This window comes from Balaenoptera ricei, chromosome 7 (assembly GCF_028023285.1).
Source record: "Balaenoptera ricei isolate mBalRic1 chromosome 7, mBalRic1.hap2, whole genome shotgun sequence".
In the NCBI taxonomy this organism is placed as follows: Eukaryota; Metazoa; Chordata; class Mammalia; order Artiodactyla; family Balaenopteridae; genus Balaenoptera; species Balaenoptera ricei.
In genome coordinates this window covers 11,959,038-11,983,531 of record NC_082645.1, presented here as the reverse complement: position 1 = coordinate 11,983,531, position 24,494 = coordinate 11,959,038, and the positions used below count along the sequence as shown (strand labels likewise).

Genomic DNA, 24,494 nt, shown 5'->3' with positions numbered 1-24,494 from the left:
TGACAGGACTATCGAATTATGGAAATCGGGGCCCCTGTTCTTCCTTTACTTTTTCCTCCTCTCCCGTTATTCTCTGTGTGCTCCAGGTTCCTCACTTCCTGCTTCCTTTCTTACCACTTACTGTCAGAACTCTCCCGCCACATGAAACTACTTGCAGTTTCAGTTTCCTTTTTTCTTTTCCTTGTCTGCCACATTCCTACCACGAGATCAGCTCAAACCTTCTATCTGAAGCCTCCTCAACATGGACACACAGACATTGTCAGTACTTATCACCAATATGCTGGTTCTATTGTCTCAGATACCATGGTAAGATGACACTTCCTACCCTCTTGAAGTTAGGTGCTCACGGGACTTTATTTGGCCAATGATTCCATGAATGGAAGTAACATTTGCCACTTCTAGGTAGGAGCGTCCAAGTAGAAACTTCCAGGTAGAAGCTTTTAAAAACACATGTTTCCTTGTGCATCCTTCTCCCTGACAGGGCAACATTCCAGATGATGGAGTCTCTGTCAGCTTCCCAGAATAAGAACACCTTTGGAAGAGGGTCCCCTGCAGACCTGTGATATGCAGGTAACACAGGCATGACTCAACTGCTCATTACTTACACCACCGAGATGCAGGTTGTTTATTGCACAGCCTAACTTAACCCATCTAGACAATGCAGTTGACTTCAGAGCTCTTCTTTGTGTGCCCACAGCACCTTGTCTTTCCCCTACCTCAACACTTATCCTACTTCCTCTGTCTGTCTTCCTGGTAGACCTTGAACTTCATGATGATATGGCTTTGTATCTGTGTATCCTCCGTGCTCACCACAGTGTTTGGCATAGAGTATGCTCTCAAGAAACACATGTTGGGGACTTTCCTGGTGGCGCAGTGCTTAAGAATCCGCCTGCCAATGCAGGGGACATGGGTTCAATCCCTGGTCCAGGAAGATCCCACATGCCGTGGAGCAACTAAGGCCGTGTGCCACAACTACTGAGCCTGCACTCTAGAGCTGGTGAGCTGCAACTACTGAGCCCGAGAGCCACAAATATTGAACCCGCGTGTTGCAACTATTGAAGCTTGCACGCCTAGAGCCCGTGCTCTGCAACGAGAGAAGCCACCGCAATGAGAAGCCCGCGCACTGCAATGAAGACTGAACGCAGCCAAAAAATTTTAAAAAAAGGAACACACACTGAAGGAATGAATAAAACGTGCCCACGCCATGTTGAATATATTCTGACATTATCCCTGATATTCGTGGATTTTTGCCCATTCTACTGTGGGTAGGCATGAGTCTACTCACAGTTATGGCAGGTGGCGCCCACGTAGCCTGTGTCACTGCAGTTACAGTAGAAGGTCATCCAGGATTGGGAGCAGCTTCCTCCGTGTTCACAGTAGTTTGGCAAACACCTTGAGAGATGGAGCAGAATCAGACAAAGTAAACCAAATCAGTTGAAATAAGGGGAAAAACAGAAACGTCTTATATCCAACTACGTGAATTAATGGTAGAAATCGGTCTGCTATACTCCCATTCCTGAGTGAGACTTGAATACGTGAACATAAGACAATGGTTTCACCACAAGAGGTGGGTCCATCTGGTACTACTGGGAAAAGAAAGGCTCAGGGCTGATTTAGGCAATTAAATAAAGCATTTCAGCATTGGGGCACATGTTCATTGACTTAAAGTTAATTTGAAGTAGTCAGAATTTGTAAGGGTTTTCACTTACCGTAGCACAAAATAGACAAAGATTGTAATTTTGCATTTTTGAAAAGGTTTTGCATTTTTAAAGGAAAGGGGAAAGAGGCAAATAATTGAGGTCATAATCCTCCTGCTTCTTTTTTGGGTGACGGCCAGGAATCTATTTTAAACTCCCCATGAATTTGAAAAAATGGTATCTGTTCAGTTAACATACTAGGAAATTCTATAATTATTAACAGAGCCAATAACACCCTTAAAATGAGGCCTTTACTATTTATAATGGAAACAGTATGACTATTCTGAAAAATATTTTCACCATACACTTTAAAAACTCTCTGAAACATTCATATAAGTTAACCCAGAAATCACACTTAGATGGCTCTATCTTAAGGATGTATTTCAAAACATAAAACTATGTGTGCTAATTATCGTTATTCACAATGATGTCGTGATGAATCCATGTAAGTTTCCAACATGAGAAGATTTCTTAGGAAAGTTGTAGTACATAATATTAACGGGCTATCATAAAACTACTACAAATGATGTTAGCAAAAAGGATTATAACAGACTGGGACTGGATTAAGTGAAAATTCAAGATATGAAGCATGGCCACAATGAAGTAAAACAAACATTTTATACTGCAAAAATAACAAGGACAAACATTAAGTGTCACTTGGGCTAAGGGGAGTGAAGGCAACATTCATTTCTTCTGGACAAAGATCACAGACTTCAGGGTTACATATATCTGAGCACAAATCCCAGCTCAGCAATTTACTACATGGTGTCTTTGGGTAATTCTCTTCATCTCTTTCATACATGATTCAAAATCTCTACACTGTGGGTACTGTTCTCCTAAAAAATAACCAGGCAAGTGCTCAATATGTATAACAAATAAAATTAAGAGTAAAATCAATGCTAAACACTGAAATTTTTGAAAACAATCTTTACGGGAAGAGTAAAATCTCATGAATTTCAACAGGGACAGGGTATAAACAGTGAAATCACAGAAGTGGTATAATATGACAAAAGGGTTCATTGTGCAGCCTCTGAAAATGTGAGGCAAGGAAAAGTAAGATGATTTACCCCAAGTGTCCTACCTAGGTAGGAAACCCTCCAGCAATGATTGTTTCAAAGCCCAGAAGCTAATATTCCTGCATATGTCCAGACATGTTATTAGAAATTTTCTGCTCAGCACAGCAAACACACTATTGTGCTGACAGGGCTTCTGTTTGGGAAAAGCCTTTTGGTAACTCCATGGTGTCCAGCTAAGGCTTAAAAACACAGAAAAAAGGGGGGCAAAAGGGACTCAGTAATTTTGCTCTGGAACATGATCACAAAATCCAACCAATCAATAAATAAACCTAAAAATGAGCCTTTTCCTACTCCAAATTCTACCCTTCCTCTGGATTCCCCCACCAAGCTTGGTGGAAAAGAAACAGTCTTGTTACTCAGATAAACCACAGGTTTCTGCCCACCCCCCACCCCCGACACCAGTAACCTTGTGCTGTGGGGAAGTTAGATAAACTTGAAGCATCAGTGGCCTCACGAACAAAATCCAAGCAAGAACCTCTGCCTCTGGCTGTGCCCTGATAGAGAGCCTGTGAAGGCCCACTCTCCTCCACACCTTTTCTTCTTCTGCATCCAGAACTCCTTGTTTCTGAATACTGCTTCTCCTGCAGTGTACTTTTCTCAAGATCTTTCCCCTCTGAACCTCTCAAATTCTTACATGATATGTCTATGGCTGCTCTATCCCACCCCATCCCACTCCCCTCCTGCAATGACACACACACACACACACACACACACACACACACACACACACGAGTCAGATTCCATGATTGACAAACAATGGTATTACTGTTCCTCTCCCTCCACCAACAAAAAGTTAATTGCTTTAAAGATGGAAAGCTGAGCAAAGCCAGGTCAGTAGGTAGTTATCCTATAGTTCTTTTGGTTTTGGCACCAAGAAAGTTCAGATCAGCCCCTTTTTTGATGACTGAAGCTATAAAATAAAAACTCAGAAGTTCTCATTGGCCATGTTTTCAGCCATGAGAAGAAAGCTTATCTGCAGTGAAAAAGAGAGAGAGAAAAAAAATGCTGAGGTCCAGAATGCAGCAGAAAAGACAGATGGAGAGAATCCTGACAATATTTGTATGGCAGATCTCTGCTATTTCCAAGATTAGGTTGTATCCCTGAATTTTCTGAGGGCTGGTTGTTTCAATCTAGCTTAGATTCTGTGAGACAACCCAAGATCTTTCTGGGAAAACCCCCTATTTATTCAGGCTAGCTTGAGTTGGGATTCTCTTATTTCCAACTAACAATCTTAACTTTTTGTAAATCAGCATCCTATAAATACAAACAGCAATAGAAACACATTTTTCCTTACAATTTTACACTTTAAAATATTTTTAAAACTCAATATTGCCAAGCCAAGTGGGGCGCGTAGGGGGAGGGATCTTGTGGAAAAGTATAAGAACTATCTGGGTACTTTGAACATATTTAAAAAGCCTCACACAGACCTTGTATTACAGTGTTACTAAACTCAATTTACCAACGAATATGTAGGCTAGAAATTCATTTGTTTATGGTCACTCAAAAAAAGTGATGTATTTCTGAGAGGGAAAAAGAGCACTTGGGGAAAGAAAAACATCTAATATTCCTAGAACGAGAAAAAATTGAATGAATACTTATAGGGCTGCCTTTGAGCTTGGTTCATTTTGGTTCAATGCACACTGTGATTAGAAAAACTCATTTGTAAAGTAGACACTCAAAATGAAAGATGTATAACCCCAATTGGCTTATTTAAAAAGGGCAGTTTTAGGAGTATAATTTCCGTGTTCTTTAATCAGCTCATTTTAACTGGTGTTTTGTTCCTTTTTCTCTCTACTTGGTATACACTGAGCACTTGAGACATGAACGCAGAAAGAGGTCAGTGTAGAACTACGGAAGTGAACAGAACTCATTAAATGTGAGGACAGTCACAATCTTAGGTGTAAGGCACTGAATTCAATTTGCTACGAGATAATCATGCTGAACAACTATCTTCTAAAATCCTAATGATATTTCATATGTAGCTGAATCAGATGTGCCTTCTTGTGGTGTACGATGTTTAACAAACAGAGCTTTCAGCATAAACACAACTGTTGATGTCATACTCTTCAGAAGCCCAAAGCAGCATCATGATGTGCGCCAGCAACAACTCGGAGAGCAGGTCACACGCATCAGAAGCTGTTTGCGTCTTTCTAAAAGTAGGATGTGCATAATTTGAAGGGAGATGAACGGAAGAGTTGAAGAAAAGGCAGAAAAGAATTAGGAATGGAAGGAGAAAAGAAAAAAAATATAACAGGGACAAAAGTGTTATACGAGTTTTATATGAGAATGTATAATTTTCCCCGAAATCAAAACTTCTTCCAAAAGAGAAGGCTCATTGCTAGTTGGAGCTGTGGGCCATCCAGGTTAAGAGATGAAGTGGGAGGAAGAGTTGTCCAGAGAGGCCCATGGACCTCATTAATGGTCCCGTCCAGCCTTCCGTGGCATATGGTTCTGGCTCACAGTTGTTTGGTGGTGTGCTTTCTTGTTCGTGGGGAGATATGTAGGAAAAGAAAATGTTTCTCCTTAAAGATGCACAGCAAGGGAGACAGATAAGCTGCTTCAAAGAAGAGAGTATTTTACAGGATACTGAGAGATTGACCTACTCCAAAGACTAGAGTCCAGTTTCAAGCATCCTGACGAGCATATTTTCTGCCAAATACACTTCGCCCCCCCTGGGCATTAGGAAGAACAAAGGGACACCTGCCATTTTCCTTGAGAAAGATCAGAGTGGTTCTTTCCCTAACTTAGCTTTCACTGAGGCCAAGCACAAGTTTCCAGCTGGAGCAGATCAACCCTGGGAAGAGCATTAAGAAAGCAGGGGGAAACAACATAGTTTTGGAAAATATAGTCAGTATGTTTATAATTTAGAAAGTTTCAAAGAATCAATATGAATTTTTGGCTTCTCTTAAACGAAGATCAGATTACTGAGAACAGTCACTGCAAATCTCATGATTTTCCATGTCAGTGACTTTCAAATTTATATTTCAAGTTCAGTCTTCTCTCCTGAATTCCAGACCCATAAATCCAGCTGTCTGCTTCAAAGTTCCACTTGGGTGTCAGATGTTTCAAACTGCATGTCCAAACCTGAATTTCTGATCTCGTACTTCGCCTCCTGCCCCCAAGTTCTCTACTCACATCCTTCACTATCAGAGGAGGGCAACTCCATACTTACCACTCTCTGGACCCCAATACTTGCAAGTCCCCCCCTTCCCTCACAGCCCTCATCTGAGGGACGAGTACATGTCTCTGGCTCTGCTTTTAGAATCTATTCTGCATCTGACCACTTCTCATCACCTCCTGCTACCACTCTGGTCTGAGTCACCAGCATCTCTTGCCTGAACAACTGTGATCATCAGCCAACTGGTCTACCAGCTTCCATCTCCGATCCCTTCAGTATGTCCCCAGCACAAGAGGAAGAGAGATCCTATTAACATCTAAGGCAGACTGAAACCCTTCAAGGGCTTTCTGTTTTAATCAAGGTAAAAGCAACATCTTTAAACGACCTACCAGTTCCTGCTGATCTGTACCCCCATCACTTCTCCAAATTCATCCCTACTCTTCTCCCTTTTCTACATCTCCCCCAGCCATGCTGAACTCCTTGTCCTTAAAGCACACCAGGGATGCTGCTTTGTCAGGGTCTTTGCACTGAAGTTCTCTTTGCCCAGGATGCTCTCCCCCACATGTGTACATGGCCCACTCCTCACCTCCTTCTTGTCTCTGATAAAACGGTGTTCTCAAGGAAGCCTGCCACAATCATGCTACTTAAAGTTGCATGATCCTGCAATCCCACTACTGGACATTTATCTGGAGAAAACTATAATTCGAAAAGGTACATGCACTACTATTCACTGCAAAAAAAAAAAAAAAGATTCATTGCAGCACTATTAACAATAGCCAAAACATGGAAGCAACCTAAATGTTCATCGACAGATGAATGGATAAAGAAGATGTGGGATAAAGGAGGCAAGCATATACAGTGGAGAAAAGACAGCCTCTTCAATAAGTGGTGCTGGGAAAATTGGACAGATACATGTAAAAGTATGAAATTAGAACACTCCCTGACACCATGCGCAAAAATAAACTCAAAATGGATTAAAGACCTAAGTGTAAGGCCAGACACTATCAAACTCTTAGAGGAAAACATAGGCAGAACACTCTATGACATACATCACAGCAAGATTCTTTTTGACCCAGCTCCCAGAGAAATGGAAATAAGAACACAAATAAACAAATGGAACCTAATGAAACTTAAAAGCTTTTGCACAGCAAAGGAAACCATAAACAAGACCAAAAGACAACCCTCAGAATGGGAGAAAATATTTGCAAATGAAGCAACTGACAAAGGATTAATCTCCAAGATTTACAAGCAGCTCATGCAGCTCAATAACAAAAAAACGAAAAACCCAATCCAAAAATGGGCAGAAGACCTAAATAGACATTTCTCCAAAGAAGATATACAGATGGCCAACAGACACATGAAAGAATGCTCAACATCATTAATCATTAGAGAAATGCAAATCAAAACTACAATGAGATATCATCTCACACCGGTCAGAATGGCCATCATCAAAAAATCTACAAACAATAAATGCTGGAGAGGGTGTGGAGGAAAGGGAACACTCTTGCACTGTTGGTGGGAATGTAAATTGATACAGCCACTATGGAGAACAGTATGGAGGTTCCTTAAAAAACTACAAATAGAACTACCATACGACCCAGCAATCCCACTACTGGGCATATACCCTGAGAAAACCATAGTTCAAAAAGTCATGTACCAAAATGTTCATTGCAGCTCTATTTACAATAGCCAGGACATGGAAGCAACCTAAATGTCCATCAACAGATGAATGGATAAAGAAGATGTGGCACATATATACAATGGAATATTACTCAGCCATAAAAAGAAATGAAATGGAGGTATTTGTAATGAGGTGGAGGGAGTTAGAGTCTGTCATACAGAGTGAAGTAAGTCAGAAAGAGAAAAACAAATACAGTATGCTAACACATATATACGGAATCTAAGGAAAAAAAAAAAAAAGGCCATGAAGAACCTAGTGGCAAGATGGGAATAAAGACACAGACCTACTAGAGAATGGACTTGAGGATATGGGGAGGGGGTGGGGTGAGATGTGACAGGGTAAGAGAGTGTCATGGACATATATACGCTACCAAATGTAAAATAGATAGCTAGTGGAAAGCAGCCACATAGCACAGGGAGATCAGCTCGGTGCTTTGTGACCACCTAGAGGGGTGGGATGGGGAGGGTGGGAGGGAGGGAGATGCAAGAGGGAAGAGATATGGGAACATATTGTATGTGTATAACTGATTCACTTTGTTATAAAGCAGAAGCTAACACACCATTGTAAGGCAATTATACTTCAATAAAGATGTTAAAAAAAAAAAAAAAGCCATCATGGCCATTAACTTAAAAAAAGAAAAAAGAAAAAAGAAAAGAAGATGTGGTATATAGACACAATGGAATATTACTCAGCCATAAAAAAGAATAAAATAATGCCATTTGCAGCAACAAAGATGGACCTGGAGATTATCATACTAAGTGAAGTAAGCCAGACAGAGAAAGGCAAATATCATATGATATCACTTATATGTGGGAATATATCAAAAAATAATACAAATGAACCTACATTCAAAACAGAAATAGACCCAGAGACATAGAACACAAGCTTATGGTTACCAAAGGAGAAAGTGGGGAGGAGCGATAAATTGGGAGTTTGGGATTAACAGATACACACTATTATATATAAAATAGATAACCAACAAGGACCCACTGTATAGCACAGGGAACTATACTCAGTATTTTGTAATACCTTATAAGGGAAAAGAATCTGAAAAAGAATACATATATATATATATATATATATATATATATATATATATATATACACACACACACATACATATGAGTGTGTGTGTGTATAGATAGTTAGACAGATAGGTAGATAGATAGATAGATATCTGAGTCATTTTGCTGTACACCTGAAACTAACACAGCATTGAAAATCAACTATACTTCAATTTAAAAAAAATTATAAAATAAAATTGCAACTCTCCTTCACTCAGCACCTCCAATCCCCTTTCCCAGCCTCCCTTACTTTTTCATCCTTAGCACTTCCTGTCTTCTAACACAATATACACTCTGCTTATTCATTAAGCTTATGATTTGTTACCTGTCTTCCCACAAAGGAATGTAATCTTAAGGGCATAAGTTGTTCTCTATTTTGTTCACTGAGTATGCAACGTAGTAAACAGAGTGGGCGCTCAATAAGTGGCTGTTGATTGCATAAATAAATAAACTTCGTAGGTCTGGGGTGCAATAGCCAGCCGAAGCTGTCCTCATTTAGCTAAGCCTCTTCAGCTAACCACAGCCTATCATCTCACCTTTACTATTACCTGCCTGACACTGAGCAGCATAATAAGAGCTGAGTGGGGTAGAGGGGAGACAAAGAGCTTCACCTTTTTTTAAGTGAAGAAATCTTGTTACACGTAAAGGGAGGCTTCTGTGTAACCACAGGCAAGAAGCAATTTAGAGAGAGGAGACAGAAACCCAGGTACAGGAGGGAAGAAGTAAGATGGACACCATGAATGCGATCCTCTTTAGTGGCCTTTAAGGCTACGAGTAAATGATGCAATTTCTTTTCATTACTTGTAAGTACAATCTCTGAAGTACTTACAGAGATAATTTTCTACAAATTGGAGATGCTTTTGAAATGATGCAACTTAGCGCTCCTTTGAAGACATGTCTAGCATTCCTGATAAGTCTGTGTACAATTTTTGATAAGTTTTAATGAGATAAGAAGTCTGTTTGGGAAATTCAATTTACCCATCTAGCTCTTGTTACCTTTAACCAGATGTTAAAGAGTGCAATGATCTTTAACCAGCCTTGTGACTAACCTAATCACATTCAACCAAACATTCATGGTTAGTCTCCTACAAAATATCTCCACCAAGACTGAGGCATTGTGGATTGGGCTTTCTTGAAGTCTTTCCCCTTGAAAGGAAACTTCAACATGTGCTCATGATCACATCTGAGATGTAGCTTTAATGTGTTATTTTCTCTGTTTTATAGATGAAGATAGTAAGACAAGATGAGAGTAAATAACTTGTCCGTGTATGAAGTGAAGGAGCCATGCCACCTGTCACTGAAGCCTGTACTCTCAAGCACTGTGCAGTCTTTCCACCACCAAATGCCATGTGATCTATCTCCTTAAAGTGAACTCCAAGCATGCATCTTAGAGCGTCACTTCTGCAAATGGTGAGAGGGAGGGGGCGCTTCGCACAGTTTCCCGCTGATTTCAGAAACTAGTTAGCAAACTTGGAGCTGTCAGTTTAGAGTTCTTAAAATATATTTTTGGTGGGAGAAGAGGTCTTGATGGCCATGACAAATGGGTTAACTGGGAATAAATAAATCCACAGGAGAGAATCAAGTATATATTTATTATATAATTAGCATAATGATATATAATTTACTCTGTAAATCTCATACAGTGGTGAAGGGTGGGGAAAGAAGGTTTTGATTCTATTTCAACCACTTTTTATTACTAATTTGTGAAATCTTTGAAATAAGTAGCTAAGAAGTTGACCCTTGTCCCTGCTCTGCTCTTGTTTTATTTTATTTTTTGCAGATAACAAAGACTTTTTTCTGTATTCGCTAAGTCTATCTGAGTTAATGAGATTGTTTCTAGACTCTGCCTGCTTTTGGCCGAAGGGCCTTATAAGTTATTAATGCGAGCCAGACACAGCCTTTTTTAGCCTATTCAAAAATTCAAAATTTTAACCTATTATTTAACATAAACTTAAGAATTATCTAATCTTACAAATATAGAAAAGTGCAGAGACTCATCACGGACTTAAGCAAAATGGAAAATGCATTCAGGATTCATCTTCTGTCTTTGAATACAAGGATACAGACTTCATGGCCAGCCCACTATCAATGGTGTGGAGAACTCGACTGAGCATAGGGGCCAGGGTGGTCCAGGAGCACCACCAACAAGGATAATGTCTGCATGTACATCTCTTAGCATAATAAGTGCCTACTTTAGGCATAAAATTTCTAATCCCTAAAATCTGTAAATTCAGTATCAACAGCTTAAGATAATCAAAGCCTTAGTATTAATATTTTTGGATGAAGAAGGAACATGGTACTGAAAGAAAAAAAAAAAAAAAAGGTCCCAAAGGTGATCTTGGCCAGAAACTTCTATATCATGCATCTTTCTGGGAAGAAACTAGCATTTTTGACTTTAAAAAATTCTTTAAGCATATTTATAGTGAATTTTAATAAGATTAAGAGCAATGTCAGTAGATTGTAACCCTTAAGAGGAAGCTTACTTAGGACCTTAAATAGTCTTGCATCAAGTCAAGAAGTTTAATAATCATTAATTGACTACTTTTGTTATGTCTAACAAGGAATATCTAATTTTTCCTTTTTCATAAAATAGGACCTGCCAAGAGTTGGAGCTTTGAATTGGCCTGAGATAGGTTTTTTTTTTTCCTCTTGTAGCAAGATTCTATTAAAACCTTGAAAAGATTTTCTTAATAATTATTTGGTATTTGTAATTTTTAAGGGAATTTGGCCTATTTAAGTATGAACCTTGTAAACTCCAATTTAAAAAGTGTAAGATAACTGATTTAGACCTAAAAATCTTCCTTATTAGAACATCTCAAATAAATTAACTTCACCAAAGTTAAATGTTTATGTTTCTGAATATTTAACTTTGATAAATATTTGGTATTCTGTTTTTAATGTCATAAATTAAACTACTTGGAGAGTAAATAAAACGTATTATAAATTGGGTCATTTGTAGAGACGTGGATGGATCTAGAGACTGTCATACAGAGTGAAGTAAGTCAGAAAGAGAAAAACAAATATCGTATATTAACGCATATATGTGGAATCTAGAAAAATGATACAGATGAACCAGTTTGCTAGGCAGGAATAGAGACACAGATGTAGAGAACAAATGTATGGACACCGAGGGGGAAAGTGGCGGGGGGAAGGGGGTGGCGGTGGGATGAATTGGGAGATTGGGATTGACATGTATACACTGATGTGTATAAAATGCATGACTAATAAGAGCCTGCTGTATAAAATAAATAAATAAAATAAAATTCAAAAAAAATGTAGCTTACAATATTTGAAGGCATTTAAATAATCAAATCCATAAATGGCATTAAGCATTATTCAAAGTCTTTGCGATTTGATTGCTGATACTTGCTAGACTTATACGTAGAATACAATTTTATAAGCTGAATTTTGAAAAAGCTTAAACAACAGGGTTTTGAATTTGTAATTCTGAGAAATTTAATCTAACTCTTTGAAACAAAAAATAAATCTGTGAACCATCTAACCTGCCTACAAAATTCATCCTTTGTGAACAGCACCAGACCTTGGGCCCCCGCCTTTGCCCCCTGCTCTCCCATCAGGCTCTGTACAATGCCCAGAGCATCCCTGGGAGTGGCTTCCATTTGCTGAGCCTGAAGCACTGAATTCTGTCTCTGATCCCCCCGCTTCTGTGTGTCCCTTTGTCACCTTAAAGGGTACTTTTTGGTGAAAATAACAAATTGTAGGTTTAATCTGCTAGCCAAAATTTCCTCCAAAATGCCCTAAACTCCCCTAAATAGTGTTTAGGTGAATCTGTTTCCTTAAAACTAGGAAATCTTGGATTTTATTTTATTTTTCTTAATATGCAAGTGTGAGGGGAAAAGAGTTAACCTCCCTTTACTTGCATATATATATATTTTTTAATATTGGAGTTTTTCTTTTTATTTTCTTTATGTTTTCTGGGTATTTCTTCTTGTTTAACACATTGTCCCTGCATAAACTTGGCCAATGTTTCCCTGTTATGTTCCTCACTGTTCATGCAGAGTGTGAAGACCATTGCCATGGATATAGTGGCATTTCCAGACCTTAAATTATGAATCTGCTTTGATTTAGCAATTCCACTTCTTGGAATAATGCCCCAGAAATGCTTTCTTACATGCACAAAGATATATGTAAAATTATTATCATTATTAACAATTTAAAAATGGAAACATACTTCACCATTTTGGGAATGTTTAAATAAATAATGGTACGTCCACACTATGGAATGCTATGAGGCAATTAAAATGAATACATACATTGGAAAGTTCTTCCTGTATAATATACTATTGAGTACATAAAACACATTGCAGAGTAACTTGTGTAGTTTCTGCTGTGATTGTCCTTGTTGTTATTATAGAGAGAGAAAAAGTTCTGGAAGTAAATAGACCAAATTGATAATCTGTTAATAATAAACTGTGAGAATAAAAGTACTATCTTACTCTTTATATATCTCTGTGGGGGGGGGGGTCATTTATTTTACAATGAAACTAGAAAGAAATATATCCATGAGCTGATATTCATATTTTATTTTGCTATTGGACAAGAGCAAAGAGAAACTCATTCCACTTAGAAAATGGTCACTAGGAATTGATAGTCAAGCTGTCCCAAGACACATTCTTAGCCCAGGTATGCTATCAGCTGCTCAAGAGAAGATGTCCAGGTGAATGTGTCTTCTACATAAAGCTACGGGAGGCTCAGTGAGGTCCCAGCTCACCAGCCCGAGCAAAGCAGGCATTCAAAGCCAGGTCTAATAGATCACCCTCATTAAACTTCCCTCATTAAACTCTGCAAATAAAATTCCACGGGTGAGGGCTCTGCTCCTTTGGAACAAAGCCCATCTGGTAATATAATCCTAATGATCACCATTCATTATGACCGTCTATCAATCCATGAATATTTTAAATCATTTGTAAAAATTTAAAGAAAATGGTCTTTGTCTAAGAAAATAAGCTCGGTCGTTAACTGTGTGTGCCTGAATGCCTGTCTTTACCGCAGTTATTTAGACATGAGCAATCTTTAGAAACATGTGCCCCCCCAAAACATTCCCAAGTCAAAAGCATCTAAAGAAAGTCATCTGTTAAAAGAGAAAGCAGTCTAAAAAATGTTCAGTATGTTTATATAAACACCTATAGAAATATTTTTCCTCACTATCAAATTGTCCTCTTCTCCTTTTCCCATAACAGATTGAAACGAATAGAACATCCATCCACAGGCCTCTGGAATTCCCAGATGTTCAGATAAGTGGTTATCTATAAATGAGTCTGAATGTATTTACCCTCCATGGAGTTACCTCCCTTTTTAAGAATTCTCATCCCTCCTTTATACAGTTGAAGGTCAGTTTCAATTTCTATATGCTTTCCTTAGAGACAGAAGAACAAAACATTTCAACAGTCCTCAAAATGCAAGCTGACTAATGTAAGCCTTTTAATAAAGCTCATACATGAAAAAATCAGCCAGGTTGCCTTTGCTCCTTTGTCTGTTTGCTTTAATTAGCAGCCAACCACATTGATCTTGTTTTGGTTAGATAGCTTTTCTGAAAGCTTTTGAAACCTATTTCTATGCCTCTCCATTCTAACAATTACCATAATCCCATTTTACACCCCCCCCAGTTGGATTTTCATTATAATTGAATTTTGCTGTAATTACAGCAGATGTAGGCATTAAGGAATTAAGGGAATAAAAAGGGAAGTGTCAGAAGTCAGTTTTCTAAATTTTCCAGGTCTAGTTCACAGCAGGGAGTTAATTGTCAATAGTCGCTGAGAAGATCCCCAGATAATGGACAAAGCAATGATGGTCAAATAAGTTTGCAGTGCACATATGTGATCCCAGGAGTCCTGCTGGGGTTCAAGACAGAGCCGGGCACCCACAGTGTCCACTTCTCCTCCCTGCACTAGCCTTTGGTGGAGAATGAATAGCAAAATGGGAAGTTCCTCTCTTCGAGTTTTTGACCAAGAGAGGCTCAGCTCTCCTCAAAAGCCATTTCTTCAAATCACAGGACATTCCAAATCAAGAAGAATTTGTCAGTGTTACCCATTCCGATACTTGTTACTATGAGAAGCAACTGGAGGCCAGGAATCTAATAGCAAATCATAGCTACCTGGTTACTCTAGAGGCAAAGATACATATCTCCTTTCTCCAAGTAATAAAAGAATATGTTTTTTAAAATCACAAGGGAAGAAAACTCCCTATTAACCTGATGTGGGTCATTTTGACTAAATCACATGGAATCAAATTTCCCTAATCAATCCATTTGTCTCCATAGCATAGACGTGCTTCATTAGAATGGAAAGAGCGTGCACGTGATTTATAGATGGGCTCTGCATTTCATGGGAGAGAAATCTGGTCTGGTTTTTCTACCTAATTATCAGTTAGGTAAAAGGTTTTGTGTGCCTTGTAGTAGAATGATTTTGTTTAACATCATTTAGAAGGCATCTCAATTGTTATGTTGAGTCTGTGCAGGAAATGCGAACAGTAGATTATTAGAATGGTCTTATTCTTAAATTTTAGGACATCATTCAGACCCCACTATGAATGGGTACAATTTTATCACCCGGTTCAGGGGTTCTCAAATTTTGTTTAAAATGTGGACTCCGATACAGTGGGTCGGGGGTAGAGCCTAAGGTTCTGCATTTATTATAAGCTCCCTGGAGATGCCCAGGCTGCTGGTCCTCATGCTGCTGTGAATAGCAAGGGCCTAGACTCCGGTAGAGAACTATTTCAATCCAGGGGGTTGCAAACTGTGGTGGTCTTCCCCCTTTCTTTGCATATATTTCTGTTTTTTTAATTTTAAATTTATAAAACAATGTGTTGGGGCTTCCCTGGTGGCGCAGTGGTTGAGAATCTGCCTGCCAATGCAGGGGACACAGGTTCGAGCCCTGGTCTGGGAAGATCCCACATGCCACAGAGCAACTGGGCCCGTGAGCCACAATTACTGAGCCTGCGCGTCTGGAGCCTGTGCTCTGCAACAAGAGAGGCCGCGATAGTGAGAGGCCTGCACACCGCAATGAAGAGTGGACCCCGCTTGCCACAACTAGAGAAAGCCCTCGCACAGAAACGAAGACCCAACACAGCCATAAATAAATAAATAAATAAATATTTTTTTTTTTAAAAACCCAAAAATTAAATAAATAAATAAAGCTGCAGATGGTAGGTGCCATAAAATTTAAAAAAAAAACAATGTGTTATGTATCAGATTTTAACACACTGCACTAACAATATGCTAGTTTTGTGCTCCAGGTTAACCCTGGAGATCTTGCTGTGAATCGTCTCCTGCTTCCACCGTGTGATCATGGGGATAAGACTATACTAGTGTTATCAATGGGGAAGGATGTCGCACTGCACTGGCCAGGTCTCTTCGGGTCAGCTCAGGCCCCTGCAGGTAGGGTGACTGAGAAGGGGGCGCTGCTACACTTACTTTAACCCACTTAAATCCACTTTAACACAGCCAAGCCCAGGAACATCTGCTGGCCACATGCTCTTTCCCTGCATAATAAGGAAGCAAGAACAAGATGAATGCAACATCAAAATAATGCCATATTATAGGAAAGAACAAATCTGACTCCATATTAGATTGGTTCCTTTTCCTGTGCTTAGTCATGCTGGCTCTTGCACCTTTTGTAAAAGAATATTGCCTATAGTCTGAAATATATAGGATAGCCCATTCTCAGGGCTCTGACCTTTAAAGGTGTAACACTGTTCATTCATATAGAGATAAAAATTTGCAGAACAGGGAGTAACATTTGTCTTGTTGGAGGTTTATAGGAACATTGTAACCAGACCTACCTGGGCAGCTGCAAGAACAAAGGATTCCGACACCAAGAAGTTTGCAACAACTAACCACGCCCCTCCCTCATCTTGCCTTTAAAAATGCTTTGCTGAAACCCTTTGTGGAGATCGGAGTTTGGGGGTGGGGGAGGGCATGAGCCACCCATTCTCCATGTTTGGCCTTACAATAAACATTTCTCTGCTCCAAACTTCAATATTTCAGTTTGTTTGGCTTCACTGTGGATTAGGCACAAGAACTTTTGTTTGGTGACGATATTATAGAAAGTGATGACACTGATTAGGCATTTATCTGGCTTCCATATTTATGAGGAGTGCACACAGTTCTCAAACTTGAAATAAAAGAAAGTTACCCTTACTTTTGAACGCTTCTGGATAAGTCAAAGAAAAATATCTGCTATTGCAAGGCAAGGTATTTAAAACTCGTTATCGGTTGGCAACTACTTACTTGTGTGAATCAAGATTTTCTAAATATTTAGCAACCAAAACAGAAAAGCCACATGAAAGGGTGCTGAGCTAACATCTGACTGTAATCCGTGACCCCTGGGTCAAAGTGCTTCCATGTTTTCACAGACCAAGTTTAGAAATATTTAGTTTGATCTTCAAATATTGCTTTCATCTGTTATAGGCAGTCCTATGATTTTATCTGGTGGAATAAAAGGATTTCATTGACAAAAAAGAAAGAAAAAAACCCACTCATATAATACAAACCAAGGAGGGCACAGGTTATGATTATGATTGGGTTCATCAATCCCAATCCCCCCCCAAGTTTTATTATCCTGACTCCTCCAAGGTTGTATTTTCCAGTGGAGGCTAGTACTGTCCAAGATAGCCCTCATGGCTGTGGTCACTGCCATGGCCTCTAGAACCCACAAATAGTGTGACCAGACACGACACCAGCAGGGCCTGGATTATCCAGGATGCTAAGCCATTTGGACATGCTTATAAGGTTCTCTTATTTTTGCTGTAAAAGTCACTCAGTTCAATTAAACTGGAGCTGGTGTTTGAGAAGCAGAGACTTAGGGAGTGTACCAGGTGCTCTCATTTCTGAGCACGGAGACTCTGCTATGGAGTGAGGTCCTTTCTGGGATTGTCCCCTTGTGTCCTAGTTGAGCTACAGTGTGGGCTCCTCCACAGAGGTGACAGGGTTCACTCAAATAACGCAGACTTCAGATTACAGGGACCCGAGTTCAAATCCCAGTTGAGTCACTTTCTAGCTTGCATGACATTTGAAATTATTTATGACCCTCTGAGTTTTAACTTCCTCTTTAGCCAAATCAAGACAAAAAAACAATCTCAAATCACTCAGGGAAGGAAATAAGGCACTGTAGAAGGTGAATAAAGTGTGAACTCATTATTATTTTCATCTACACTTGCAGGTGGCTCGTGAGACATACCCAGATTGTGCATTTTATTTTCGCTCTGTTTGTAGCAGATACTTTTTTCCCAGTTTGTGGAGAGAGAGCTTTGGTCTGCATGGTGCTCAGCTCACTTTGCTACTCAGCCTGTCTGTGCAGATCTGGCCTTTCCATTCTCTTGTTAACCTCAGGAGCTGCTAAGAAAGGTCACAATACATCTCTGCTCCTTTAAGTTGCGTCCGAGTCCTGTCCACTGGAGCAGCAAACCTGGCTTCCTGGGGGGAACTAAGCAGCCACCACTCTGTTTTTAGTTCAGATCTTCCTCTAGGGCTCGAGAGGTGAGACAGCAGAGACGTGAACCACACCCTGTGGCCACACACGGCCTCGCGATCAAATCGCTGACGGCCAAGGTTGGAGCTCTGGATTTCGACCGCAGCCAGTCAGCACCTGCATTGGCCCCTGACTCTGTGTCTGTTCTAGGAATGGGCTCTGAATTCAATTTGAGCTACAGTGCTATGACACCTGCATATGAAGATTGCAGAAGAACCACCAAAAAGAAAATACTAAATCCTTCCTTCCAAAATTATATTTTTTCCTTTTCAAGGTGTTTAGATTCATTATTACCTGACTTAAAAGGGTGGAGAATGTGGTCTAAAAAGTCTTATATTAATGAGAACCTTAGTGGGAAATATTCAAAATCCAAAATTAAAACTCCATGCCACAAAGTTCAATCCTCAACTGTTCATCAATCGGATTTGTATTCAGTTGGATTGAATGGCATTGACATTCAGTCCAGGATGACTGAGGTCACCTCTCATTCTTGTGCTTAATTTTTCCCTCCACGGCTAAGAAAAAAGTTGGAAGTCACCCTGTTTTCACTCCCTCCTCCTTCTATGGCAGAGATCACTAGTCACCTACTGTAATCTCTCTCTTTGGGGCCTGAACTCTGCCTTGGAATCCCTTGGAATTCTGTCTGAAGCCACCTTTGAATACATTACTGTGGGTACCAAAATTGCAGCCTATTCCCCATCTCTGGGGTTTTAGGAAATAAATCATATATTGCATTCATTCCCTATTCTTACTGAATTTTCCCTGAAATTTTTATACATGTGAAATACTTTTAACCTTCCTATCATTTTTTTGTATTTTTTAATTGAAGTATAGTTGATTTACAATGTTGGGTTAGTTTCAGGTATACAGCAAAGTGATTCAGTCATATATATATGTTTTTTTTTCAGATTCTTTTCCCTTATAGGCTATTATAAAACATTGAGTATAGTTCCCGCTGTTTTACAGTGGGTCCTCGTTGGTTATCTATTTTATATGTAGTAGTGTGTTTATGTCAGTCCCAAACTCCTAATTTATCCCTCCCCCACTGCAACAAGAATCACCTTCATGGGACTTCCCTGGTGGCGCAGGGGTTAACAATCTGCCTGCCAATGCAGGGGACACGGTTTCGATCCCTGGTCAGGGAAGATCCCACATGCCACGGAGCAACTAAGCCCGTGCGCCACAAATACTGAGCCTGCGCTCTAGAGCCCGCGAGCCACAACTACTGAGCCCATGTGCCACAACTACTGAAACCCGTGCACCTAGAGCCCGTGCTCCGCAACAAGAGAAGCCACCACAATGAGAAGCCGGTGCACCTCAAGGAAGAGTAGCCCTCTCTTGCCGCAACTAGAGAAAGCCTGCATGCAGCAACGAAGACCCAACACAGCCAAAAATAAATTTTAAAAATTTTAAAAAAGGAAAAAAAAATAATTACCTTCATGAGTAAATGTTTGTTTTGTTCAGAAAAGGGAAAAACAAAGTTACTGTCTGCGATGACCCTCTAGTTCTCTGTAACGCTAGCTTTTGAAGTCACTTGTCTACACTACTGACTGCCTCCTGGTGTTCAACTCTGATTTTATTACACCCAGGGCAACCTTTCCAAAAGTGTCTTATGTGGATGAGCAGTCTGTGGAAACAAGGGTTTCGTGGTCAAGTATATTTGTGAAATTGTGAATTGCTTCGAATCAAGTCCCTTCTTGCCCACTTTATAAGTGTATGAGTACATATGCGTGCACACACACACACACACACACACACAAAGTCCTGCGGGAATGAAACCCATGCAACTTGACTCACTCTAGCATTTCTCAAACTTATTTGAACAAAGAAGTCATTTTCCGTAGAATTCCATTAACATTAGGCAGAGGTAGGAATCTTGTTCCCCACTGTGTAGAGAAAATTTGGATGAGACTATATTATGATGAACTCAATAAGGACACTTTTCTGTTTAATCTGCTGACTCAATATTTCTGAAAGACTGATCCACGGACATCCTGGGGTGTTTGAGAAATTGCAGATTCCAAGTCTTCACCTCAAATGGACTGAATCAAAATCGCTGGGGTGGTAGGGTCCAGAAATCTGCATTTTAAAACCGCTTTCCAAGTGATTTTTATGCATTCTAAAACTTGAAGTTATTATTCAATAAGGTTCGGCTCAAATCTTAAGATTACTTTTAACCCATTGGTAGCACTGAAAAGTATGCTAGTTTAAAATCTGAAGCCTGCTGTGTGTCTTTCTGTGAGGCCATTTGTGGGAGTACAAGAACTCAGGTGAAGTCAACTAGGGCTGCAGACACCCCATTAGGTGGCTTTTACCTTGGAATGCCTCCTATCCAAAGGTTGGGCTCTCAACCTGAAAAGCACTGAAATCCAAGCTTGTCAGATTTATAGGACCCTCAGTCACCAGGATTGTGATTCATGCAAGCAAACCTCTCCAAAAACTGGTCTGTAATACTAGAATTCCAATTCCTGAATTTACATGGAAAGCTATAATTCACAAAGGGCCCAATATTTCCACCAGATCGACCAACATGTCCTCTTCCTTTACGTAAACTTCCTGGACTTACAAAATATTAGAAAGCAGTCAGTTAAACTTGAAATTAGAGCAAGGATAGTTCTAGGATTTCTGGGTTTAATCCACTACTCCCTGACAGGCTGACTAATCCAAATCCCCACTAGTGAGTGAACTCACGTAGGTTTTGTTGGTTCCACAGGTTACCCTCTTACTGCAAGCTGCTTGGACGCAGGCAGGCAGTGTTTAGAGATGTATCAATAAATCTAGCATGTATGATAATATTTGGGATAACAAATGTAGAGAACATTCTCTTCTTTAAAAGAAATTAGAAACCAAAGCTTTATACATGCTCTATAATTAGATGATAAGGTACATGATTACTCAAAATGTACCCTTATTTAGAAGGCAGCACTGAACTGGTCGACAGATACAGCAAAAGAATACTTGAAGGTGTAAAATTATCTTCTTAAGTAATATAAAGTTTCTGACATTTGGAATGAATAATAGTTAAACCACTGGTCTGCCAGGATCTCGGGAGAATTTAAGGCAAAGAGTGATGGCTTTCTCTTCTGATGTAAATGGCTTTGATAAAGGAAATATATAGACCACGGTCATACATAGTCTGGGCTGGGACAGTGGGCATCATATCTACCCACCAGGTCTGAATTCTGAGGTCCAAACCGAGTCTTTGGAACTAGCCCAGGTGCAGCTCCGTGTTGCTGAACTAGGAGAAAAATCTAAGCTCTATGAAGACTGGTGCAAGCAGAAGTCTAGTCCTGCACTACCTAGTATGGCAGTCACCAGCCACACGTGGTTATCTAAAGCTACACGTACTAGAACAAATAAAATAAAAAATTCAATTTCCCCAATCATACTATCCACATTTCAAGTTCTCAATAGCTGCTAGCAACAAGGTGTTGGACAGCGTAAAAGAGATCCTTTCCATCGTATCCCAATAGTCTATTGGACAGTTAGTATTGGATTCATTGAGGAAAACACTTATATTCCATCCCCATAGGCTTCATTCATTACTGGGGAGAAGTATTTGGATCCACAATGGTTCTCTTTCTGAGATCAAGAGTGAATCTTGATCTGTGCAATTGATGCCATTTACGTTGCTTCTATTTGAGGTTACCCTGGAGAAATGGTCTGCTTTTACTTCCTCTTCTTTTTTTGTTTTTTAAGTGTCTGAGGTTAAAAAGGTCTTTATTTCTTCAGCTACAATAAGATTACCTATTTGATTTTTCTTTTTTGTGATTCAGTTTCTTGCCAACCTACTTGTATTTAACACATTCTTTCTATAGAAATAGTAGCATCAATCCAGGCACAGTCCTGCCTGGCATAGATGTTACGTGTATCTGCAGGATAATCCATTCAGATCTATTAGATGTTTAGCTTCATTTTCAAAGGGCAACATTATTTCTTTTATTTCCAGGTTGTTTAGGGGCCCATGAACCTCTAATGAAAATACTTGTTAACTATATAACCTTGGAAAAGTCATCTAACACCCACAACAAAACTCAGTCCCTTCCTTTGTAAAATAAGAAGAGTTTATTTTAAACATTTTAATGTAGCTCTCCATAGATTTGAACAAGACAATTAGTAGAGGGAAAAAAACCTAGCATGGCACCTGGCCCATCATTGAATGCTACTAAACTTAGGTGACTCTAGCAAGAGTATAATGTAGAAACAAGTAAGGGGAAAACCTCAGAGGAGAAGAAAAAAATAAATCTTCTATATGCCTTTTTTTTTTTTTTTTTTTTTTTTAACAAAGAGGCTTTACATGGTATTTGGCAAAAGTTGGAAGGCGCTCTCTATGTTAGAAGACACTAGAGAATTTGACATAGCCAAATGAATAATAACAATGTTATTTAAGTCCCTGCCAGGCACTTTTGAAAAAAAAAAATAAAAAGAAAGGGAAAATAGAGACAGTGACAAAGTATGGATTGTATATGATTCCAATCCTGCTCTCTGGGCTCACGGGAAACCTTTATTCTTCTTTAATAATTTCACCTTCAGATGAACAGCTGACACAGTTACAGACACACTGGCATCTTTTGATAATATATATTTTTTTAATCCCATTCCTTCCTAATAAGTAAACAGCACCAATTTCACAAGCTTTCCCAACTCAACCACCAGGAACTGCCTTGAGCTCGCTGAATCCAGAGGGTGCGGTCCCCAGATCCTATTACAGGGAGACTGGGTGACATCCTTTCACAATTACTAAAAGCTGTGTACCTTTCTCTGCAGCTGCCTTCCGTTCAGACTCACATTCTCTTGCAGAGCTACCCCATTTTTTTTTTTCCTTAAAGCACAAGATTGTAATAAGGATAATGTGCTGGCATGCTTGCTTCCACTGTAATATTTATAGACTACATTGCTCAAATGCATTGCGGTTCGCTTGTCTAATTTTATGATGGCCTTGCTAAACAAAAATATTCCTTCTCACTAGTGCTTACAGAAGGAGCACTTCACACCACGTGAATGATGACAGCTGGCACCAGCTGCTTCCAATAGGCACTCTTGCTCTTCAAACAGAGTGATATTTGGCATGAACCACTTTGGGAAGTTTTTCAGATGAGAAAGAGGTGAAGGGTTTTAACTCCCAAGTCTTGGACAGCAGTCTCCAGAGTTTGGGATGTGCAAAAATATTAAAGATGATTAAGTTCATTCCCTATCCTGAAGCAGTACTATATCCAGCTCCAAGAGGCAGGTTGAGTTTCATATGCTCCACATGCGTTACCGAATGCAAGTTTGTGTGCCCAAAGCACAGTGAAACCACACAAACTGAAACGTCGTAGTTTGGAGCAGAGAAAGGTCTATTGCAGGGCCAAGCAAGGAGACGGTGGCTCATGCCCCAAAAACCCCGAACTCCCTGAAGTGTTTCAGCAAAGCATTTTTAAAGGCAAGGTGAGGGGGGCATGGTTAGTTGCTGCAAACTTCTTGGTGTCGGAATCCTTTGTTCCTGTAGCCGTCCATGTAGGTCAGGCCACAATGTTCCTGTAAACCTCCAACAACACAAATGTTTCTGAAACTTTTTATCACTATATGGATGGACTCTTAAAGGTCAGACCCCTAAGAATGGACTATCCTGTATATTCCAGGCTATAGCAACATTCTTTTACAAAAGGTGCAGAGCCAGCATGACTAAGCACAGGCAACACACCACAAGGGTTAAAAGGAAAAGCAACAGATCTAATATGGAGTCAGATTTGTTCTTCCCTGTCACACATGCAGTTCATCAGTAGCTACTATGAGCAAATGCTCTGAAGGTTCAAATGACTGCAAAGCAGGTGCCCTCAACTTGTTACAGAGAAGAAAAAATCTGACTCTATATTGGATGTATTCCTTGAGAGATTAAAAGTTGCAGAACAGAGAATAACATTAGTTTTGTTGCAGGTTTACAGGAACATCGTGACCTGACCTAGGTGGACGGCTGCAAGAACAAAGGATTCCGGCACCAAGAAGTTTACAACAACCAGCCACACCCCCTCCCCTTTTAGTAGAAAAGAAGCCTGAATTCTAACTCGGGTAAGATGGTTCTTTGGGATACACGGTCCACCATCTTCTCTGTCTGCTGGCTTTCCTAATAAAGTCTCTATTCCTTGCCCCAACACCTCGTCTCTCGATCTACTGGCCTGTTACGTGGTGAGCGGTACAAGCCTGGACTCAGTAACAGCCTCATGCCCTTCAGTGCCATGAGATCCCCCATGTAAAATCCCCATGCTATCTTGTCTAGCTTTCTTGCCCTTGAGCTTCTCGTAGGCAGATATATATATTCGGGAACATAGCAGATGCTCAGCAAATTCATACTGTTGGAAGGACGAATTAATACAGTAGGGGATAAAGGTGG

The 24,494-nt window shown here is 39.8% G+C and overlaps 1 protein-coding gene across 2 annotated transcripts in view; it reads right to left on the bottom strand.

The window, feature by feature from the left end:
- CNTNAP5 (contactin associated protein family member 5) overlaps window positions 1-24,494 on the bottom strand; it is an 887,247-nt gene that overhangs the window by 331,719 nt on the left and 531,034 nt on the right. For both annotated transcript variants that reach the window (XM_059927107.1, XM_059927108.1), the window contains exon 11: window positions 1,286-1,392. In XM_059927107.1, the coding sequence (XP_059783090.1) occupies window positions 1,286-1,392 (107 nt within the window). The remainder of the gene's footprint in view (window positions 1-1,285; window positions 1,393-24,494) is intronic.